The sequence below is a fragment of the Erpetoichthys calabaricus genome, chromosome 5 (assembly GCF_900747795.2).
Source record: "Erpetoichthys calabaricus chromosome 5, fErpCal1.3, whole genome shotgun sequence".
Classification (NCBI taxonomy): domain Eukaryota; kingdom Metazoa; phylum Chordata; class Cladistia; order Polypteriformes; family Polypteridae; genus Erpetoichthys; species Erpetoichthys calabaricus.
In genome coordinates this window covers 86,207,030-86,232,013 of record NC_041398.2, presented here as the reverse complement: position 1 = coordinate 86,232,013, position 24,984 = coordinate 86,207,030, and the positions used below count along the sequence as shown (strand labels likewise).

Here is a 24,984-nt window from a genome sequence, read left to right as displayed (position 1 = left end):
GAGAGACAGAGCCATGCGCGCACACACACACACACACACACACACAGAGGCAACGCCAGAGAGAGACAGAAGCATACACAGGCAGCGCGTGAGAGAGAGCCACGCACACACACAGAGGCAGCGCCACAGAGAGACAGAGGCACACACAGGCAGCGCAAGAGAGAGCTGCGCAATCCTTTAAAACTGAAGTTAAAACACAATGAAGGAAGCAGTCTTTAAAAATCAATAAGCAGCCATACTACTACACCGCCACAAGGCAGTTAAACAATGCACCGGGCCACATGTTCATTTTTTCCCCTGTGCTTAAAAGACATTAAAAAACTGTTTCTCAACTGTGACTCCCGAACAACTCAGTACGCGAAAAGCGGCCAGAATCGCAAACAACAATCAAAACTCTACATGACTCACAGGTAGTGATGGGCCGTTCTATACTAAGGTTTCGACACTGTGTCGAGCTTTCGAAGCACTGCAGATTTTAATACTTGATCGAATAATGACATCTGTGATTTAAGGATTTCACATTTTCTTTCTCAAATGTGCTTACCTATATCATGGCAAAGTACAGGGATAAACCTTTATTTTCTGTCTACTCCGTTTTAATTAAGACAGACCAAACAAAACATTTAAGGCTATTAAATGTGATCTCAAGAAAAGATCAGGGTTAATTATAATACTAATAACAGGAGCGATTATAATGATACAGTGCAAAAGTAAATACTAATTGAAAGATCCGGGAATGCATGAGGTGAGGCATCTTATTTTGTTTAACTCTTGCTATCGTATAGTGCATTCTGCCTGTCGGCATTAGTTATATTTATATTTTTTAGACATCAGACACTAGAAGCTACTGATGAACTCTTCTCTTCGTTGTCAGTCTGTAGCTACGAAAAAATAAAAGCAATACGACTTTTAACAGACGTCATTGAAGTGTATCATAAGTTTCTGTAACATTAATGAAAATGGCCAGAAGGTGTCACGTGACAGGTGAGTGTCAAATGCTTCGAAGCTTCTATACGATTTCCGACACAATTGCTTCAAAAGTGTTGATGCTTCTCAAGGCTTCACCCCGCCCATCACTAATCACAACTTACTGAACGACAAATCAGCAGACTAGCATGACGAATGGGGCGTAATGGGCGTCCTTCCCCTCTCCTCTGGATTTTTCAAATGTTAATTTTTTCCCTGTGCTTAAAAATCATTAAAAAAGCGGCCTGATTATGCGGCGTATGGTACGCCGCGGGTTGGCTAGTTTCTTATATTTCCTTTAAGTATGGGGCCAAAAGGATAGGGCCTCACAGTTCTGCAGATGTGCTCATAGTAAAGCAGCCACCAGTAACTTTATGTAAGTGCTAGAAAACATGCAGACCTCTGGTCCTCTCAAGATCGATGTTGCCACACCACATGTACTTGACGGGCAGTGGATGCTAATACTGTCATTCTTCTTCTTCCTATTACATAATCGGTTTCTACATCTTTCTCCACCCTCAGCAGCCATGTCAAATTCTCGATCATTTTGCATTTATAGTTTGCCATAAGAAAGACACAAACCCCAATAATATGGCGGACGTCAGAACTGTCACTCTTCTTCTTCCAGTCACGTAATTGACTTCTGTAATTTACTTCACACTCAGTAGATTTTACTGCTGCTTTTTTGCTTCTGCCATATCACTTTCTCAATCAGTTTCCTTATGCTGGAAAGATGCACACCCCAATAACTTTGCGGAAGTTGATGCTAGGTACATGTTTTGCATCACATATCATAATATAAGCTTTCAAATAAGACAAAGATCAAGGTTTAAATCCCAGTGATTCAGTAGTAATTACATGACAGACATACACAATCCTTCGCTCGCCAGCTCCCAGGTTTGGTTAACTGGATATACAATTTAAAGACATTGTTTTTTTCATGGGAATTGTTACATATGCATTATTTTCACTTTTACTATAAAACTTCAGTAAAAACAATACTTGAAATTAACTTTTCCGTGTTTGGACTTTCATCGTGACAATGCAACGTTTAACTGCCTGTGAGTGAATATCATTTCTTTCTCTCTAATAAATAAAATGACTTTTTCGAATGTTTGTCCCTGTGATTTGTTATTGTCATAGCAAAAGCTATTCTAACAGGAAACTGTAAACGTTTTAATACGAATGGCATATCAAGATCTGCTTTGGAATTGTGCTTTGCTTTTGGATATACACGAATATCAACTCTGTCTTTGATATCTCCGTCTTTCAAAACTATTATTGCTGACAATTCGTCACATGTTGGTTTATTATATATGCAAGCATGATCTTTCAGGTTCATATAGAAATCCAAGAAAATTTCTTTGTCCGTGTTTTGCAGATAAATTTCATGTAAAGTGAGATACTTTTGGATGTATGGATTTGTATCCATTATTGGCTGTATCATTTCTAATACATCCGATTGTTTAACTCTTTTGATTCTATGTTGCATTGCTTCTCTGCGATCATAAATATACACCTGACCGAATTGTGGTTTCTTTGAAATTAAACCTGTAGTAGCTTTAATTGTTGCGGGACCACAGATTCTCATAGCGTATGGTCCTGAATGGTGTAAATCTACATTTTGAGCATTGAATGACGCGAACATGAACAGATTATTGTAGATTCTGAAATTTTGCCTGTAGTGTTTGTGGATTTCACTTTCTCCAAACAACAAATCTTTTAATTCTCACGGATACGCCTCCTGATTGGGAAGAAACTCTACTTTTCCCTGATGGCAACATGAATTAGACGAGCTACAAGTCTCCAACTTAAACTTTAAAGCCTTACAATATTTACATACTTCTGTCATATCACCTATGTCCATATATTCAATCTCTTTTTGCTGTTCGTTATTTCACCCAGTAATAATTTCTGTTTGTTAGCACTAATGCGATCTTTACTATCAGTTTTTTGATACTTTAGAATTGTACTACATTCATAATCTCTAACCTGCTCTGCATGTATATCGTGCCAACGTTTTTGAACCTCTTTATGACATTCTAGTTTGTCTTCTACTCTTTGTCTTTTATTTCTGACCCCGCTTGGACCTGTTAGGTTTTCAATTCCACCTGGTCCGGGATGATTATTACTTTCTCTTATTTCACCAAGTAATGATTTCCGTTTTTTATTGCTAATGCGATCTTTACTAACTTTTTTTTGATACTTTCGAATTCCACTGCTTTCATAATCTTTAACTTGCTCTACATGTGTATCGCGCCAACATTTTTGAATGTCTTTATGAAGTTCTATTTTGTCTTTTACTCTTTGTCTTTTATTTCTAACCCCGATTGGACCTGCGAGGTTTTCAATTGCACTTGGTCCAGGCTTATTATTACTTTCCTTATTTTCAGAATTTGCACATAGATTATTATTGTTCTTTTTTGAATTCTTTTCTCTCCAATCCTTTTGGGTATCTTTTTGACGCGCTGCTCTTTCTTCTTAGCTTATTCATTGACGTGTCATCTGAAATGTATAAAATTAGTGTCCTGATAAAATTTATAAAAGCTGAGAGTGCAGGAAGTGTGTCTGCCAAAAGCATTCACACTACTGAGAGGTTAGATGACCATGGTTTTGTTTGAAAAGGGTTGTAAGTAGGGTGTGACTTGAAAGAATCTCATGTTAAAAGTCTCTGTCACGCGGGACTTCATTCCAAAAAGTCTTTTCAGAAAGTCATGTCTCATCCCAAGATTTTTTTTATTATAATAGAGAGACACACATTCTTTAAGTTTCAGTCTGATCACTGGGACATTGAGCATGTTGTTGGCCTGGCCTGTCCTCTTAATTTTTTTTGTTTTGCTTTTTTATCTTTTATCTTTTTTTTTTGAAGAGAATTATTTTTTTTTTTTAAGCTTTTTGATTTTGTGAGAATCTCCCTTTCGGTTGTTCAGTTTAAAAACAATTACAATTTGATTTTTTTGTTTGCACAAATATATTAAAGTTTAAGTTGTTTTCCTTTTGGGAGAGGGTGGAGTATTTATTATTTCATTCAAAAATCTTCTCTGAGGTCCGTCATTTTTCACTGAAGAGAATAGTTTTGTTTTTGTTCACTGCTTATTTAATTCCCTTGTCACATTTGTGACAAATTGATATTGAGTTTAGTAATTACTTCTAAATATACAGTCAGCCTAACCACTGTATTTAATTTTGAAGGGTCCATGCTTCTTTTTCTTTCACCTTGTATTCAAATCATAACTAGTAACACTGATACAGCAAACTGCAAACTAGAATCACCTAACACTAGGGTGGCAAGATGTCCTGTTTTTAGTAAATGCACACGAAACTCTATGGACAGCTCTTGGATTTACTATACATTTTTACAATGGGCATGAAGCTCCAAACTCTACATCTACTATGCTCACTGGAATAAAGAGTTGTGTCCCATTTTGGAACTATGAAATAATAGTTAGCTAGGGGTGTCCAACTTTGATCCTATTAGACCTCAATGGATGCAGGATTCCACTCTAATCCTTTTAATAAGTAGTGGCCAGTTTTTGCTGCTAATTACCCTTTTTTGCCTTCATTTTAATTGTCTTACCTTTTAAAACTCAAAACCCATAACTGCTTCTTTTTTCCTTAATTGTCAGACAAATAATAATGAGATACAAAAAGAGCCAGCTCATGACCAAGTAACCTGTGTCCATCATACAATATCTGAAAATAAAGAACGGTGAAGTTCTCAGTGGATCTGCTGCAGAATGAGAGTACCATAAGGCCATAGAATTAAATACTGGTTTAATTAACAAAAAGAATCACTTTCTTCTAATTAAAAAAATGGTTGCAGTGAAATTGGTTGGAGTTGAAGTTCCCAGCTTAGATGGTCATCTGTTGGTTCACTTCACATCTCATTTCTATTTGGATGCAGAATAAGGAAAAATTAAGCAATTCAGAGGACTGAATCTTAAAAAGAAAGCAATTAAAATGAATGAAAAGGAAGTCAATTAACAACAGAAATTGGTTACTGATTAGGAAAGTGGTAGGAAGGAAAATCTGTAGTCACTGCAGTCTTCCAGAATCAAAGTTGAACATCCCTGTAGTAAGACTGCCTAACAAGTGTGCCATAAAGTAGTGGTTCTTGAATTCATTCCTGGTAACCCCCATGGCCCAACTCATTTCTCTCTTAATAGGATTTCTACCTTAAGCAATTCGTTATTTCCTGTTTTCTATGTTTTTTGCATATATCCAGAAATTACAAACTGGTTATGTTATATTTTTAGTGAGAATAAGAATTCATTATTTTTTCTTTTACATTTTTAATGTTCTGGTTACTTAATAAGCACACAGATTAGTAACACTGAAGTAGTTGCTTCTTTCAGTCATCCGTGACAAAAATCATGTATTTATTCAGATACAATTCCAAAAGCAAACTACTCAGAAAAAAGTGAATTAAACAATAAAACAAAGTAAGCATCTAAAGATACTGAGAAAATACAAATGTGTGTCAATGTCTTATAAGTGTAAATCTGTCATTACTGCGCTTTTCTAAAACGTCTTAATAACCTAATATCAAAGGCATAGAAACTTACAAAGAAACAGACATCTGTGTTAATTTTGTTAACTTCTAAATGAAGACCTAGAGGAATGAGTTGCCATAATTACTACAGTATTCATTCCTAACTACCTGAATATCAAATCAACAGAATATGGCAAAGCTTGATATCTTTTTTACCCATTCAAAAGCAGGATAATCAATAAATCTGAGAAGAGTGCAGAACAAAAAATCAAAAAAACAGGGAAAGGTCAAAATGGCTTCTTTCAAAAATGAAAACCCTTGCTGAATGGCTGATGCCCTTCCTTGCTCAGTACCTGGTCCCCATAATGCATGGTCTGTAGAAATGCTGTAAAGTGTTGTATAGCAATAAAATATGACAACATCCAAAGGCACTGTAGTTTGAATGACTGCAAACCAAAGAAAGTAATGGCATGAACTGAATATCTTGGTGGAAAATACCAATTAAAGACAGCAAGAACAGAGGATGGTATTTCACATGCTCTTTCTAAAATGTGTCAGTGGTATTTTAAAATTTGAAAGTGGCAACAACCAAGTGCAAAAGAAGTAAGCCCCAGTGTACCCACATTTATATTTTTCTTTGTAGGTTTCAGTAAATCTACCTTCAGTTTTTAAGCCCTGGCCACTTCTAATACAATAGATATCTGAACAGCCTATTCCAACACTTAAATTTCAAATGACTTGGAACCCTACCTAGAAATTATCAGTAAAATTATGCAGTTTTGGGCGGCAGGGTGGTGCAGTGATAGTGCTGCTGAGTCAAAGTAAGGAGACGAGAGTTTGCGCCCCGGGTCTACACTGCATGGAGTCTATATGTTCTCCCTGTCTGCATGGGTTTTCTTTCAATGTTCAAAGACATGCAGGTTAGGTGAATCAATGACTCTAAATTGGTCCTAATGTGTTTTTGGTTTGTGTGTGTGTTTGTCCTGCAATGGACTGATGCCCTGTTCAGGGTTTGTTCCTGCCTTGCACCCTATGCCAGCTGGGAATGCTCCATAATGTCATCCCCAGGGTGATCCTAGGCTGGATTAATCATGTTAGCAAATGACATGACATTTTGCAGTTGTGGGTAGAAGCTGATTTATGTATTTCATTTAACACAGAAGGGAAATTAAATTCCAACTTTTTAAGCAATACAAATTCTATATAAAATTGAATTGTTGAGTGCAGTTATGTAAGATGCACATTGTAAACTTAATTGATAAAGTCTAGAAATAGTGGTGATTATTAGCTAAAATATTTTCCAGTGTGAATGTGACTGTTGATGGGAGATCAACTTTAAACTATTAGTAATCACCTATAATGATCTGACAATTCATTAAAGTTGGGTGTGTTATCTTGAGCCTGTTGCTATGAAGATGATTAATGCAGATGAATTAATTGTTCATAATTTGATACTTCTAATACTCTTTAATAGTTTGCAGAGGAACTTGAAAAGTATGAAGATGAAATTGACAGTGACCAGAAGAAAGAGATAATTACAAAAATGATCCAAAACTGCGATTATACATCATCAGTTTCAGAGAAAAAGGTGATTGGTTTTATAAATATTACATGAATTTCAAGTTATGTACCATAAGTTAAACATTAACCTTTGTGGTGGATGGCCAGCTAAATATTCCGGCCCTCACCCCCAGGCCGACAGGTGGAGCTCTCCCGACAGCATGGAAGTTCCCCGAATTCCAGCAGGGCTTCATGGACTTTGTAGTTTGTATGCACAGCCCTGCTGGATACCATGGGGGCCACCAGGAGTGGCTGTAGGGAGGCTGTCGGACTGTTATGTGCCCTATAACCTGGAAGTACGTCCTGGTCACATGAACAGGAGAAATGACGTACTTCCAGGTTGAAGAAAATGACTTTTACCCTGACCCGGAAGTAATAAGGACTTGTGGACTGTTGGGCAGGAACACCTCCGGGTCAGGGGGTATAAAAGGATGCTGGGAAAGCCCAGACATTGAGCTGAGCTGGGAGGTAGGGTGGCGAAGTGTCTGGGAGAGGAGGATTAGTATTTGTAGAGTGTTGATTTATTATATGTGTAGTGTGGAGTGTAGGGTGCTTTGTGCACGTGATTATTATAAAATAAAGAAGTCTTGGACTTTTACCTGGTGTTTGGAGTGGTACCTGAGGGTTCGAGAGGTCGATAAAAGCCTCCACTGCTACACCTTCTTGAACTAAGATAAGCTGATGGTGTCCACCATTACATTATTTAATAATATTAAGGATTTAAGAGTTGCTTTACTGTTTGAGTGCTAATTTGCCTTTAGCAGAATATACTTTTTGTTCTGCCACTCCTGCAAAAATGGCAGATGGAAACAACAGGACAGCCCCAAGAGAATAAGAAAGCAAATAACAAAGACAAAAGAAAGAACAAAGGTCAGAGGAGATGGGAATTTTGCACCACCATGTCATACTTTCAGCCATCCTGGGTTTGAATCCCACAACAAGGATCCCACATTGTCTACTTAGAGTCTGCGCTTTTTCCCTATGATTTTCCTCCAGACACATTTTCTATTCACATCCCTAAAATCACCCTTTGCTAGAGAGGTTAATTAACAATTCTATGTGAGAGAGGACACTCCGGTTGCCTGGTGGTCTTTCAAGGGCTCTTTAATGACTTGAATGCACTTCTAATGTTACATAAATCCCTGACCATGAATTGGATTGATTTTTGGAACTATATTATTTCTTAATAATATAAATAATAATTATGCTTTTTAAATTTATCTATGATTGTCAGCAGCCATACCACATGCACTTCAGAATAGGTAATCCACCCGAAGGTAAGCATGCTCAGGCTGGCCAGTATTTGGATGGGAAATCATCTAGGAAAAACTTAAGTGGTTGCTGGAAGAGGTGCTGGTGAGGCTATCAGAGAGCACTTATTCTATGGTCTGTGTATTAAGCCCAGTGCCCTAATGCAGTGACGGTGACACTGTGCTGCAAAAATGGTGCCATCCTTTGAATGAAACATAAAACCGAGGTCTTGACTGTCTGTAGTCGTAAAAGATCCCTGGGCATCTTTCATAAACAGCAGGGTGTTTCCCGATGTCCTGGCTAAATTGCCCATCACAGCCTGGTCATTTCAGCCAGGTAATCATCTGCTGTGCCTTGTTGGCTAAGTATCTCTTTCTCCCCTTCACCACCTAATAACTAATGTATGGTGAATGTACTGGCACAAAATGACTGCCGTTGCCCATACAGATGGATGCTGCACATTGGTGGTGGTTGAAGTGGCTCCCCCATCTCAATGTAAAGTGCTTCAAGAAGTGAGAAAAATGGTACATAAATTTAATGTATTCTCTTCCTCATTTAAGTTGCGGGTTTTGAATTTCCTTCAGAAAGTCATATTTGTCCTGCTTGAACTTAACCATTGAAAATTTTGAAATGCTAAACCCTGAAGCTAGTAATATCTTAATGTAATTAACTGAATAATAAAGAAGTTTTGGGAATACCTCTCCACTTATCCCTCACCCCACTGATTGCTTCTATATTTATTTAACTAACCTTCTTCATATTGTTAACATATTGCACTTAGTTTTGCCATATATCCTCTTGATAACTGATTTGGTTAGTGATAATGGCATATTTTTTCACGTTCGTATTTAATGCTTAATGCTATGTTTAGATGAACTGGGACTTGATAGGTCAATTGGTGAAAACTAGTTTTGATTTTATCATTTTAATGTTTCAGATGTCAGAAATGATCAAAGCTGAAGAGAAGTCATTTTCTGCTCTGAAAAAATACTGTGGTGGTATGAATCTCAGACACTTTCAATCCTATTTACTTCCTGAGTAAGTAAATCAAAGTAATTCTTATAAGAAAATAAGACTATAAAATTTTGACCTCCCTCAAAAATCTTACTAGAGTAGGAATAACATTTGCAAGATGGAAATATAATATGTAAGTTTGCTTATAAACTGGATATGTTGCTTGGAGTGGGTCTGTTTGCTGCCTTTCTCAGGCTTATTGACTAGATAAAGTACTTACCATATGGATTTAAAAATTTGTTTATCTACCACTGGAATTGAGTAGTGACATGTAAATTTTTTTTTTTTTTTTTTGCTGCTATAACTGGTGCAAACATGATTATGTTTAATATCATTTTGTAATTTGTTAGTTTCTTAGAAATAATATGTGAAGCTGTAATTTGTTGAAATTATTGGTTTTCTGTACATTTTAAGAAAAGGAACAAAGAAAGCTTATATGGCAACTACAAAGGCTGTTGTGCGTCTCCGTTATGGACGGATTTACCAAATGAAAGTTGAATATATGAACAAAGAAGATCTTCAAAACCAGCTTTATGAACTTGCAGAAATTAAAAGAAATCGTAAGTTATTGCTTTGTTTATCAATGTTGTACCATATATACAAAGCCAACACAATATTTTTTATAGCATTTCATATGTTGAACACCATAGCAAAGTGACATTCATATGCAGCATAGTATTTCCAGGTGTATAGTTGTCACAAAGGCTAAAAATAAGTGGCATGGCAGGTTAGTGTCAATTAGTCAATACTGGCTGGACTTGTCAACTTTTGGGTTCTTGTCACAAACTGTTCCTTTGTTTCTTGTCCTTCACTTGGGCTTTGACAGACAATTTTCTTCGATGTCCCAGTTTTGTCCTGCTCTGTTTTCACATCCTTTTCCTGGTCACTCCAAGTCTTGTTTGCCCTGAGATCATAACAGATTTGAATCCACAATCTCAGGGTTTTAAAATCCAAAGCCGGAACTACTCTATCACATTGCCTATTAATATAATTTTATTATACAGTAGCAATAACCTGATTAAACAATAGAGGTGGGGATGAGTATAGCATAGAAGATTACATACCTTTATTTATTTATTTTTATTTAATTTTATTGATTTTATTGAAATCACACAACATTCCACACAAATAGATCAATTTTTACAAAAATAAGATCAAAAACAAATCAACCGTACCCCTGCGAAAGAGAGCTAAGCCAGCAGAGTAAAACATAAAGCTAGTAAAAATAAGTAAATACATTAATTAATAAGTGAATAAAGATAAATGGAGAAGAAAAAAAAAAGAAAACAAAAGGGAAAAGGGGAGTGAATCTGCATCCTCAGTGCTTAAAAACCTTATTCTAAAATGTTATTGATTAGATCCTGCCAGGTTTTGGAAAAGTTCTGCACAGATCCTCTAAGTGCGAATTTGATTTTTTTGAACTTCAAATAGTATATAACATCAGTTACCCACTGACTTAGAATAGGAGAATTAGGATTCTTCCAGTTAAGCAAAATACATTAAGTCTACATGCCAATATTGTAGTAAAGGCAATTACAGTTTGTTTGTCCTTCTCCACTTTAAGCCCATCTGGGAGTACACCAAACACAGCTGTTAATGGGTTAGGAGGGATTGTGACACCAAGGCTGTCTGATAGGCATTTAAAGATTTTGGTCCTGAATGATGTTAATTTGGTGCAGATCCAGAATATGTGGGCTAGTGAGACTGGAACTTGATTGCAACGTTCGCAGGTTGGATCTTGCCCTGGAATCATTTTGGACAATTTAAAGCGAGACAGATGTGCTCGATATATAATTTTGAGTTGAATAATTGTATGCTTTATGCATATGGAGCATGAGCGGATTCTTTACATTGCTACCTTCCACTCCTTTTCTGAGATATTGAGTGAGAGATCCTTTTCCCACTGTCCTCTTGGATCTTTGAAATGGAGGGACTGTAGAATGGTTTTATACAGTATATTGCAGAAATGCTGTCTGAGTCCTCAAGACTGATCAATATTTTTTCCAGCATAGAGGTAGGTGGGAGGTGAGGAAAATTGGGCAGGTTCTGTTTAACAAAGTTTCTAATGTTGAATATAGTGAAAGAAATGTGTTGCTGATAAGTTACATTTGGAATGTAATTGTTCAAAGGATGCAAAGACGTTGTCTATGTACAGTAGTGCTGGGCGGTATACCGGTTCATACCGAAAACTGTTTTTTATTTTTTTTATGATATGGATTTTTCTTATACCGCAACACCGGTTTAAATTGCCTAAACAACGTTCGGAAAGTGGCGCAGCGGAAACTGTTCAAGTGGGGACCTTTTTCACTGCTACACTGCTAAACACAGATTTGTTGCACTAGGGCTCTTTTTCACTGCTACACCACCAAATAGTGGGCGGTAGCATAGGTATGCCACGCGGTGAAAATGGACAGAGAGCTGAAAAAAAGGAGTCACGTCTGTCGCCTGGAGATGCTTTATTTTTAAAAGGTCAGATGTGTAAATACTGTTTCTATACTACTGGATAATACTGCAAGCCAAGTTATACTTGTTTTATTTGTTTTCAATACAGTGTAATGTACCTGGGTACTGTGTAATATTGTGACGACATGTTGACTTTATTCTCGTACTTTGTCATTAAAGTAGAACATTGTAAACTAAACTTCATTGTAAAATGAATATTTAATTTCATTTCTCTCTATGAGAATAGAGTGGAAATGTCGACTTTAATCTCGACATAAACGGCAAGAATAAAGTGGAAATGTCGACTTTATTCTCGACGTATAGTTTTTTTTTTCTTTCCTGTGTCCGTATTTTTTTTTCTTCACCGTGGCCCTAATATGATTCTGTAGGGCTATACCACAACTACAATTATAAATGCAAGTTGCAGTTGTATTATTTATGTATATAGCTTAGCTTGAAGCAAGGTCCATATTAATGCAGTTTGCCTAAATGATAGTTCAGTTGGTAAAGATGTCATCACCAAGATTGCACTTGTTTTATTTTATTTTAATTTGGTGAATACTGTGTAATGCACCTGGGCTTTTGAAGCCTTGAAGTAATAGTGCAACTATCAGTAATAATACAATTATTTATTTTATTGTTATTATTTATTAGTTTAAATATTATGCAGTTTAATGATGGTAAAGTTGTTTAAAAAGTCACTTTAACGTGTTAACATTAACAGAAAGTGTAGTTGTTTTACAAAAAATATTTATTTATTCCTTTTCTAAGACCTGTTCAGTGCAATACAACTTTTGACAAGCACTTCTGGATATTTTCCTAAGTCTAAATACCTCTTTGGATGGTTGAAAATATGTTGTCAAAATTATAATTTAAGTTTTTGCAAAATTTGTTAAATAAAAAGGTTCTATATTTTGACTGCATCTGTCATGCAATGTGATTTCCTTCTCTTTATTAGTGCCACCCCCTTGAAAAGTATCACTTTATGGGGCAATGCAAACCTGTATTAATACTTGTGTGCACATTAAAATGTTTTTTTTGTACAATGTACAATGTTCTTGACAGTGGAATAGGTTATTCTTAGCCAGTAATTGCAGTGGAAAATGTGTTTAACATCCACTCATGCATGGGGAAAAAAATACCGTCAAATACCATGAAACCGGGATAATTTAGAAAAATACCGTGATATAGAATTTTGGTCATACCGCCCACCCCTAATGTACAGATCTCTAAGTGATTTAATCCCAAATGTTTTCCAGACATTAAAAACTGCATATGTTTGAGAGGGTGGAAAAAGGTGGTTCTCGTGCAGAGATGCCACCGATAAAAGCTTCTTTATCTTGAAATGCTTCCTACATTGGTTCCATATTCCGAGTGAGTGAAGCACAATTGGGTTGTTAGTATATTGGCGATAACTTGCATTTATTGGGGTACAAAGCAAAGAATGTAAAGAAGTACTGCAGGATTTTATTTCTATTGTGAACCAAGCCTGTGTATGTTCATCTATTTGTGTCAATGTCCAGGTTTTTATAGCTTGTATATTTGCTGCCCAGTAGTAAAACTGAAAGTTAGGTAGAGCCATGCCGCCTTCTGCTTTAGGTCTTTGTAGGGTTGCTCTTTGGATACATAGATGTTTAGAATTCCAAATAAATGAGGTTATGGTTGAATCTAATTTCTTAAAAAACAATTTATTGATGTATATTGGAATGTTTTGAAATAAAAGGAGAAGCTTAGGAAGGATATTCATCTTAACAATGTTAATTCTTCCAGCTAAAGTGAGATGAAGGGTTAACCATCTATACAAGTCTTGCTTAATTTTTTGCATACAGACAGCAAAATTTTGTTGATAGAGAGCTTTATGTTTACTTGTGATATTTACCCCTAGGTATTTGAACTGATCTGCGATGATAAAAGGGAAGGTGTCCAATCTAATATTGTGTGCTTGAGAATTCACTGGAAAGAGCACACATTTAGTCAAATTAATTCTGAGACCAGAAATCTTTTGAAATTCTGTAAGTGCTGTTAGGATTGTAGGCACGGAATTTTGTGGATCTGATATATATACAGTACCATATCATCTGCATATAGAGAAATTTTCTGTTCATGTCCTTCTCTGATAATCCCCTTTATCTCATAAGCATTTCTACAGTGAACTGCCAATGGCTCAATGGCTAGTTTAAAGTAGTCTGAATTAATATTGTTAATACAAACTGAAGCTTTTGGATTGGTATACAGTAGTTTGACCAAGCACAAACGTTCGGGCCAAACCCAAATTTCTCCAGTGTAGTGAAAAGGTAGTTCCATTCAATCATATCAAATGCTTTTTCTGCAACCAACAATAATAATATCTCTGGGGTGTTTGACTTTGCAAGTGAATATATCATATTAAACAGGTGTCGAAGATTGGAAGCTAAGTGTCGACCTTCAATAAATCCAGTTTGATCTTGTGATATTACCGAAGGCAGCACTTTCTTCATCCTTCTAGCTAGGACTTTGGAGAGTATCTTAGCATCATTATTTAGAAGTGAAATTGGTCTGTATGATGCACATTGTAATAAGTCCTTATTTTGTTTAGGAAAGACGGTGATTAATGCTTGTCAAAAAGTTTGAGGCAGAATTTTATTGTCTCTAGCTTCTGTAAATGTTGCTAATAAGAGGGGAGCTAGCTGAGTGGAGAATTTCTTATAAAATTCAGCAGGGTAGCCATTGGGACCTGCTGCTTTCCCACTCTGAAGTGACTTTATAGCATCTAGTAATTCTGTTATTGCCAGAGGTTTATCCAATTCCTCTGCACTGAGAGTATCTATTTGTGGTATCTGTAATGCATCCAGAAATGAATTAGATTGTGTCTTGTCTTCTTTAAACTCAGTAGAATATAAGGATTTGTAATACTCTCTAAATGTGTGCTTTATATTTTTATGGTCAATGATTTTGTCTCCATTTGTGTTGGTGATTGCTGGCATTGCATTGCAAACTTCTTGCTTGTGGATTTGTTGAGCTAAGATCTTATTAGCTTTCTCTCCGTATTCGTAGTAATGATGTCTTGATGTAAAAATGAGTTGCTCTGTTTCTTTAGTCGTCAAGAGGTTGATTTCTGAATGCAGAGCCTGCCTTTTCCTATGAAGAGCCTCACTTGGACACCTGGCATGTTCTTCATCTATTCTAATAATTTCATTGATTAGCTCTGATACCTTTTTGGTTTCCAATTTATTTCTGTGGTAAAGATATGAGATAATCTGTAATCTTAAAAAGACCTTCAGGGTTTCCCAGAGTATTCCTGCAGAGACCTCTGAGGATGTATTTGTCTCTAGAAAAAAGCTGATTTGTTTGGATATAAATTCTGTATAGTTGTCTTCTGCTAATAAAAGTGAGTTAAGACGCCATCTACGAGATGAGTATGTGGGGCATAATGATTTTAGCTCCAAGATCAAAGGGGTATGGTCAGAAATAACAATAGCGTCGTACTTGCAAGATTTTATTGTAGGCAAGAAATTGTTATCTACAAAGAAATAACCAATTATTGAGTAGCAATGATGCACTGGTGAGTAGAAGGAATATGCTCTTTAGTTTGGGTTTAGAAATCTCCAGGGGTCTGATAGGTTGTGATCAGTTGCAAACTGTGTAATTGTCTTTGCAGTGTTAGATGTCATCACCCCTGTGACAGGAGACCTACCTAAGTCTGGATTTAAAACACAATTAATGTCCCCAGCCATTATAATTATATGAGTGTTCACATTTGGAATGGATGCAAATACATTTTGCATGAATTCTCTATTATGCACATTGGGTACATAAACATTTATCAGAATCACTTTACAGTTAAATAAATTACTCATGACAATCACATATCTCTCTTCAGGATCAGATATTGCATCTGATAATACAAATGAGACTGTTCTGTGTATAAGAATTCCCACACCTCTAGTTTTTTTTTTTTGTAAAGCTGGAATGGTTATTTGGCCAGTCCAGTCTTTTTGCAGCAGGAACTGATCCTTGCTTAATAAATGGGTCTCCTGTAAAAATACTATTTTCGCTTCTAGACCTGTTAGGTGAGAGAATACTTTCTTTTTCTTTAATTCATGATTCAGGCCTTTAACATTCCAACTCACAAAGTTAACTGTCCAGTCATGGAGACATTGATTCTGAATTTTTGATGTCATTTTGTAGTCTTAACTGAAAGTGAGACAGCTTTCACCTAAATTTCCAATTTTCCCAGGAGTTATTGCCATGAAGCCTATTGTTACATTGGCACTTATCATTATAAGGATTAAAAGGATAGATTAGATATAGCTTGCTCTCTTTCTCTCCCCCCCAGCCCCCCCACCCCCCCATTATGCCTCCACACTTGAGGCTGCACCACACTTCACAAAGTCCTAGTCCTCTGACATACCTAGACAGAGCACGTCCAAAACAAAATAAGCCCCCAGCAGCGGCGTTTGAGGATTAAAATTGAGATACAGTAATCCCTCGCTATATCGCACTTCGCCTTTCGCGGCTTCACTCTATCGCAGATTTTATATGTAAGCATATTTAAATATATATCGCAGATTTTTTGCTGGTTCGCGGATTTCTGCGGACAATGGGTCTTTTAATTTCTGGTACATGCTTCCTCAGTTGTTTGCCCAGTTGATTTCATACAAGGGACGCTATTGGCAGATGGCTGAGAAGCTACCCAACTTACTTTTCTCTCTCTCTCTCTCTTGCGCTGACATTCTCTGATCCTGACGTAGGGGGATTGAGCAGGGGGGCTGTACGCACATCTAGACGATACGGACGCTCGTCTAAAAATGCTGAAAGATTATCTTCACGCTCCCTTCTGTGCAGCTGCTTCGTGAAGCGACATGCTGCACGGTGCTTCGCATACTTAAAAGCACGAAGGGCACGTATTGATTTTTGATTGTTTGTTTTTATCTGTCTCTCTCTTTCTCTGCTCCTGACGGAGGGGGTGTGAGCTGCCGCCTTCAACAGCATTGTGCCGCGGTGCTTCGCATACTTAAAAGCCAAACAGCCCTATTGATTTGTTTGCTTTTCTCTCTCTCTCTGACATTATCTGCTCCTGATGCGCACTCCTTTGAAGAGGAAGATATGTTTGCATTCTTTTAATTGTGACACGGAACTGTCATCTCTGTCTTGTCATGGAGCACAGTTTAAACTTTTGAAAAAGAAACAAATGTTTGTTTGCAGTGTTTGAATAAAGTTCCTGTCTCTCTACAACTTCCTGTGTTTCTGTGCAAATCTGTGACCCAAGCATGACAATATAAAAATAACCATATAAACAAATGGTTTCTACTTCGCGGATTTTCACCTTTCGCGGGGGGTTCTGGAACGCAACCCCCGCGATGGAGGAGGGATTACTGTATCTATTGCCAATACAGTCCAAATACTATAAGCATAAAATATCTATATATATAATTCACTAAGCCAACAGAACAAGGAAGACAACCATGGGAGACGCACGGCATAGCCGACAGAACAAGCAAGACAACCATGGGGTACACATGGCATAGCCACGCCCGCCAACTCACAGAGACCCGCCCACCAATGCTAAGACCATGGGATACGATGACAACTCACAAAGCCACGCCCGCCGACAACACAGAGCCCTGCCCACCAACAATTCACTAAGCAGCCGACCATGGCACACACCCAACAACAATTCGAGTGAGAGCAAAAGCATTTGCCAAGAATGTTTTCATTAATCAAGAACGAAAGTCGGAGGTTCAAAGACAGTCACATACTGTCGTAGTTCTGACCATAAACGATGTTGACAGGCGATCCGGCGGGTCATTTCCATTTCCATGACCCGCCGGGCAGCCAACCAGGTAACCAAAGTCTTTGGGTTCCAGTGGGGAGTATGGCTGCAAAGCTGAAACTTAAAGGAATTGATGGAAGGACACCACCAGGTGTGGAGCCTTTCGCTTAATTTGACTCAACACGGGAAACCTCACCTGGCCTGGACACGGAGAGGATTGACAGATTGATAGCTCTTTCTCGATTCTGTGGGTGGTGGTGCATGGCCTATTCTTAGTTGGTGGAGCGATTTGTCTGGTTAATTCAGAAAACGAACGAGACTCCCGCCTGCTAAATAGTTACGCGACCCAAGAGCAGTCAGCGTCCAACTTCTTAGAGGGACAAATGGCTTTCAGCCACGTGAGATTGAGCATTAACAGGTCTGTGATGCCCTTGGATGTCCGGTACTGCACGCGCGCTACACTGAATGGATCAACGTGTGTCTACCCGGCGCCGAGAAATGTGGGTAAGCTGTTGAACCCCATTCGTGCTGTAGACCGGGGCTTGCAATTGTTCCCCACAAACGAGGAATTCCCAGTACGCTCGCACTGATTACATCCCTGCCCTTTGTACCCCCCCCCCCCCTCGCTACTACCATGGTCGGGTGACTTGGTGGATTATATATAGAAAAGCAGCCAGAACCGCAAAGAACAATGAAAAGACAACGTGGCTCAGAGATGCATGTGGACTGTAGCAGAGACAAAAGCGACTGAGGCGGTGTTTGGAAAATGAATAGTCAACGTGACTCACAGGTGCATGTGGACTGTACACAGACGAAAGCGACTCAGGTGAGGAGTTGGTGGCGGGTACATGAGCAGGCAGTGTGTACTGAACGATGATTGTATGTTGGTTCGTAGCGTGCAATGTTACTTTTCTTGGTGGTTTATTAAATTACGGATTTTTCAAATGTTCATTTTTTTCCCTGTGTTTAAAAATCATTTAAAAAGCGGCGTGATTATGTGGCGTATGCTACGCCGCGGGTTGGCTAGTAGTCTTTAACAGTCTTGAAATAGTAAGATAGTAAACCCAGGAAATGGTATTAAAATGTGGCCCTGGATAAGCATAGTAAGCCCTAATACAATAATAACAATAACAATAAACCAAGGGTATGATGTTAAACAGTCTCCTTTAAAAAAAATAAATTAATAAATTAAAAGTTACTAATTTAATTTCTTCTGCACATATATACATATACGCGTATAATTGTAATTAAAACATAAACAGAAAGTGTCCGAGAAGGGAAAAGGATGTATAATTATGGTACCAGTATCATTGCAAGCGGATCAGACAGCCAGTAAGATCTTCTTTGCCATGCCATGACAGAATGCGACTCATGATCGTATTTCAGAAGAGTGTTGGGCTCAGTTTTCTTAGTTCTTTTTCTGCTTCCTCCATAGTGGTAAAGATATAATGCTTGCCTTGAATGTTCACTTTCAGTTTGGCAGGATATACGAGGCTGTATATGATCTCTGCTTTCCGTAAGCGCTGTTTAATGTTGTAGAAAGCATCTCATTTAGCAGCTTTTTGAGGGTGAGAAATCAGGGAAGATACGAATGTGGTTATTTTCATATATAATCTCTTGTTTCTGTTTGAAAAGTGACATTAAATTTAGATTATAATTTCTCGAAGCGCACAACAAGCGTCCTAGGTTTAAAGGTATTTGATCCCCGTATGCAGTAAGCTGCTGCTCTCTCGGTGTCTGATTTAAAGTCTTCTCCAATTATTTTTGAGAATAGTTCAGCTACGAGTTTCACTGGATTTGGACTTTCACGATTCTCAGGTAGACCTTCGATTCTAATATTACTCCTTCTGCATCCATCTTCCAGAGCAGCAAATCTGTCTCCAAGTTTTTTGCATTCGGAATTTGCAGTTGTTGCTTTTCCGTCAGCGGTGGATGACAAATGTTCAGCCGTTTCAGTTTGAGTCGTGAATGTCTGCTTAACATCTTCCAGCTGATTGACAAGTGCTGTCAGTTTATTCTCAAAGTTAGATGCATTTTCCTGAATGTGTTCCTCAATTTTTTCCAGCATACCTGTTGTGATGTGAAATTTTGCATACAAGTTGATAAATATTTTGTATGTCTTTATTTGTAACTTAGACAAAGCAATGTAATATTAGTGTTACATTATTCATAATAACAGCAATGGTTTGATGGTTTAAGAACCCCTTCCCCCCTTTTAGGAATGAGTCTCTTTGTAATTTTACGACAGAGTTGGGGGAAGTGCCTCAAACAAGTTTGGCAAGTGTTTCTCTGCAGGGCTCTCAGTCAATCCCCACAGGAAAGCCAGGCTGCCTAACTGCCAAGCTTTACCTTAACATATGGTTTTGGGGGCGGTGTGAAGGTTTTCTGCCCCATTGGTCTGAAGTATGGCTGTTTGGAATTGGCTTGTATCAAGAGCTTTAAGCACTATGAAGCCCTATTGGCTGTAGGGTTTGGACAAAAAACCTATAAATGTGCTTGCTTTACCCAGCTCTCTCTCTCTTACCAAACTGATGAAGGACCATCTCACACCATGAACTGAGAAGGACAACACATTGAAGAGCACAGCTCAGCAGCCATATTCAGACAGGCATGTGGCCTGTTCTGATGAAAGCTGACCACAAATGATGCCTTAACTAGAAACATTTTAAATAACTAACAAGTCTGTGTGCCGCCAGAAACTACACATCATCATTTATCAGGTTGTATGGTTGCCAATATTCAAATGTACTTTGCATATTGTTATTATTTATGAATATTATCAATAATACATTAATTAAAGTGTACCTTAACTCCTGCTTGTCTAATTACCTGAGGTTATAGATGTAGAAGGGAAGGTGGGGAGAAGTTATATGATACAATACTTTATAAACAGTGATAAGTCTGTGAGATTTGAGGCATTCTGCCAAAGACTACATATTAATAATACAAAAGGGGAAAGTAGAGAAATATAATACTCTACCAAGACAAAACAATACCTTTAAAGGCTGCCTCAAAGCAATTATATACATGTTTCTTCAAGTCTTTATTATCCTGCCGCGGCTCCTGCAGCTCCAGCTGCAGCTCCACCCGCAGCTTCTTGTTTGTCTTCTTGTTTGTCTTGAACACACCATTTATTCTTTCTTTATATCTTTCTTGATCTCATTTATGTCACGAGCAATGGCCATGGCCATTGTAGCGATCATTACCTTCAGTTCGGACAGATTGTTTCGGCCTTCGCGTTCTGCAGGTGACGCAGCAAGCCCTATTACAGCTGATGGTTCGGCCCGCGACGAGTAGATGAAAGCGCGGACTGCAAGGCCATTTCCAGTTTCAAGTGTTCTTCTGGAATCGACGAGCTATCGTAACCTGCATCACTTGCACGTTCGCTCCCATTTTCGCTCTTGACTGGAGATGATGCAGCGGAGCGGGGTACTGGGAAGTCTGTGCTTTCACTTGCTTATTCCAGGTCAGTCTCTGAAAGGTCGTACCTTGAACTTATACTTGATCCCTGTCTAGGCTTGGATGTAGCTTTAGATTTCTTTTCCGTTTCTTTCTGAGCCCCTTTCTTGTTGCTCATGTTTATATATGCTTGCATATACTGTAATAGAAACTCCTCGGGTTGAGTAAATACATGATACCTCGGGATAATAAGAAATAAGAGAAAAATAACACCACTGCTAACGGAGCTCCACTGTAGACTTCCATCTCCCGTAACAGACAAAACCAATCCCGATTACATACCTTTAGCGCTAATAGCCAAAAATGAAAGTGGAGGTTGGCATTTACGTGAAACAGAGTGTAAATGCTTGTCTTCTTCAACCTGATGATTTCTGAATCTGACGAGAAAGCATTAGGGATTGGGGCTAGATAATGGGAATTGGCAGACAGTACTTTCAATGTACATCTTTATATGAGATAGATTATAGCCACTGTGGACATTAATTACCTACATATTAACAGGGCTAATCTTAGAAACAGTCAAGCAGAACAAGAGCAGTTTACAGATGTAAGTTAATAACATTTTTTTAAACAGTATGTTAAATTATCAGTGAAAAAGAAACAAGTATGGAATTAGTATTTTGTAATAATCAGGATAGAGTTCAGTGTGTAAAGGTGATTGAACCTTTAGGGTCAAGTAACTATAGCATGATATTGTTTTGACAAAGTGCTGATGAAAAGACTAAAACTTTGAAGTTTATCTTTAGCAGGGTAAATTTTGAGCAGATGTGTTAAAAAAGGATAAAATACACAAGTGTATAGACAGCTGAGATGCAGTGGAGCAGGTTTAAATGTGTTTTACATATAATGCAGGAAACGATTATCCCAAAATTTAGAAGCAGTAGGAAATTAAAAACACTATGCTCTGGATAAATAAGGAGATAAAACAAAAGCTGTAAAGGAAAACATAGCTTTCTAAGATTTAAAAGTCATATAACTGAAGTTCCAACTATAGGGCTTATGAGACCAACAGTTAGAAAGGCTATTAGGAAAGCTAAAAAGCAGTTAGAGAAAAATATATTGTTTAAAAAGGCAATAGATGACCAAGAGAGATTCTTTTAGTATTTAAGTAGTAAAATGATGGTCAAGGAGAAGGTGAAGTGTATCAGGAATAGTAAGGATGAATTAAAATTTACCAACAGTGACATAATAAATGTTCCATAGGTATCGATCTAAAAGACGTGGGAATTCAAGGCACAGTAAACAGGTAGAGAATTGGATCAGCAATTAGAATCAAAGTGTTATGGTGCAAAGACCCTTATCAGAATTGGAAGATAAAAAGTGGTATTCCTCTGGGACAAGTGCTGGGACTACTGCTCTTCTTAATATACAGTGACACATTTGACACAATCTTAGTACATAATTCGCCTGCCTCCTCACTCACTCATTCACTCACGTCCGTCCGAAGTCGAATGTGCAGTTGCCTTCTGTGCACTCACTGACGTCAGTCCAAAGCCGAATGCGCAGTCGCCTTCTGCGCCACTGCCCGAAAAACCTTACTAGACTGAAATCCAACCCCAATATCGCGGCAGGCAGCGGATTTAGCCTACGCATTATACAACTGTCTTCAACAGGTACATTCATGACTTAAACATTTCAAAGTTCATATCACTTCCAACTTATACAAATGCATCTAAAGAGAAAATCTGCTTCATCGCGGCAGACGGCAGATTTAGTCTATGCATTTTGGGATTATCATTCTGAAATCCCAAATCCTTCCACCCAGGCATGGGCTATTAGCCCCGATCACAGCCAACCCTCACACTCAAAATAATACGTAAGAACATATTATTATTAAGTACTTTCAGCAGGCGAGTGATGTGAAGGTGCAAGTTAAAGATATCACTTTCTTATTTATTTCTTACTTATCATTTGTTCTTCATACACTACTGACACAAACTCGTGCCCGTTTCATCTTATGTTGTCGAAACAGGCTTTTTGTCTAGTTATAAATAAAAAGCTGTCTGCATAAGTAGGTGATACCAAAGCTAGATGAAATGGCAGATAATCAGCTGAATCATTACATAGGGATTTGAACAACATACTGGCTTGTGCCCAATTTATGGCAGATGATTTTTAATGTAAGTGAGAGTAGGATTTTAAATGTAGGAAGTAAAAATATTAGCTTTGAATAGACATTGGGAAGTCTGAAGCATCAAAATACACCTTGTTAAGGATATGGAAGTCATAGTGGACTCATCACTATCTTCAGCCACACAGCATGCAGAAGTCATTAGTTAGGCTAATAGGGCAGTAGGTTACATAGCTCAGTATGTAGAGAAAAGGTCAAAGGAGGCCGTTCTTAAGCAATATTAAGCTAAATATTGCCTCATCTGGAGTTCTGTGTGCAGTTGTGGTCTCCAGGCTAGAAAAAATCATAGAAGCATGGCCATACTGATTCCAAATCTGTGAGGTATGTACTATGAGGAATGATTGAAGTAGTGAAATGTTTCAGTTGAAGCAAATTAAGATTAAAGTGGTGATATGACAGATGTTTTTAAAACTATGAAGAGAATTAATTTATTAGATCATAGCTGTCACTTTTCCTTTTAACTATTTCAAGAAAGTAACAGTATACAATCAAGAAGATACAATTTGCAGAACTTATACAGCAAATAAATTCAAAATTAATCTAGAAAAAACAATTTAGAATTAAAATAAAGAACAGGAAACCAGGGCCGGAGTGGGAGTCATTTTCAGCCCGGGAGTTTCATGCCTCAGACCGGCCCACTATATACAGTATACACCCACATATTAGTTTTTAAAACTCTCAGCTCACCCTTTCTTTCACATGGGTGGTTGCATATTCTGGGAGCTTGAGGGTTCTTTGCAAGTAAGCAAATGAGTCACACAATGACGCAATGACACATTGTCAAAAACAATGTCTTTTATGACAACATAAATTTCTTCCTTCTGTGCTTTACATTTCTAAATATCCAACCCTTAACCACAAATAGATCAAATAAATCAAAAATATTTGCACTGTTCTTTGGTTGTTTGTTATACAGTGTAACTTTCTTGTAAAATGTTTTTCCTCAGTATCTTCATGAACACATGGCTAACTTTAAAGGATTAATGAATGCCTGAGTAACGAACTGGTTTCTGCAACCTTGTTTATAATCACATCATTGTCCACAGACATAAGGATTTCTTTTTCAGTGCACATGAGCATGTATGCTTCCAGGTTCTTTTGGGCTAAAGTGCTTCTGAGCCTGTTTTTTTACAGTTGAGAAGCTTCTCTCACAGGCTACTTGTATGATGGACAGTGTTAATAACAACTTGTAGGCCAGTCCAATCACATGGTATTCATCAGTTAGAAGATTGGCACAGTTTTTACAGGAGGAACAGGTTTTGTTCTCTAATTCAGCATCTTGCTGTTCTGTGGAAAGATCCTCCTGACTTCCTTGTGACATTTTACTGGCTGTCCTGACAATGTAACACTGCATGGGGGACATCTTTAACTTCTCCCACTGGAATGCAAGCCTGCACAGTTCACTACATAATGTACCAACTGTAGCTCTACTGTCAAATTTAAGATGACATTTGCTTATTTCTTCCAGAGCTGAACTCGGAAGCCCTTTTTCTCTCACATGAGCAAAGTTTCTAGGATCCTGAGTGGCAAAATCTGAACAAAGTTTTGCATTAGCAGAAAACCTTCTATGGATATTGTCAGTCACTGTGTCTAACATGACAATTTGTATATATTAACAGTGAAGTAAGTGATAGCTGATGCTAATGGCTTATCATTTGCAAGCTCCACTGGCATTTTTTTTTTTTACGACCCTTCGCTCAGAAAGGGCAGTTTGCACCACCAGCTCACACTTTTCTTCCTCCTGCAGCTTTCTGTTAGTCCATTGCACAAACGTATCAGCTGCACACTTAACTCCTTCAATGTCCCTAGCACTCTTCCTGAGACTGTCCTCTGTCCCTTCAACCAGCCGTTGAGCTGTGATAATATCCATTCCCTTTGTTTGTTAAGTATTTTGATAAAGGAGATGTCTGCTCAAAA

General features: G+C 37.8%; 1 protein-coding gene across 3 annotated transcripts in view; it reads left to right on the top strand.

Moving 5' to 3' along the window:
- LOC114652763 (uncharacterized) overlaps positions 1–24,984 on the top strand; it is a 363,527-nt gene that overhangs the window by 57,889 nt on the left and 280,654 nt on the right. For all 3 annotated transcript variants that reach the window (XM_051927768.1, XM_051927767.1, XM_051927766.1), the window contains 3 exons: positions 6,933–7,046; positions 9,207–9,307; positions 9,698–9,843. In XM_051927768.1, the coding sequence (XP_051783728.1) occupies positions 6,933–7,046; positions 9,207–9,307; positions 9,698–9,843 (361 nt within the window). The remainder of the gene's footprint in view (positions 1–6,932; positions 7,047–9,206; positions 9,308–9,697; positions 9,844–24,984) is intronic.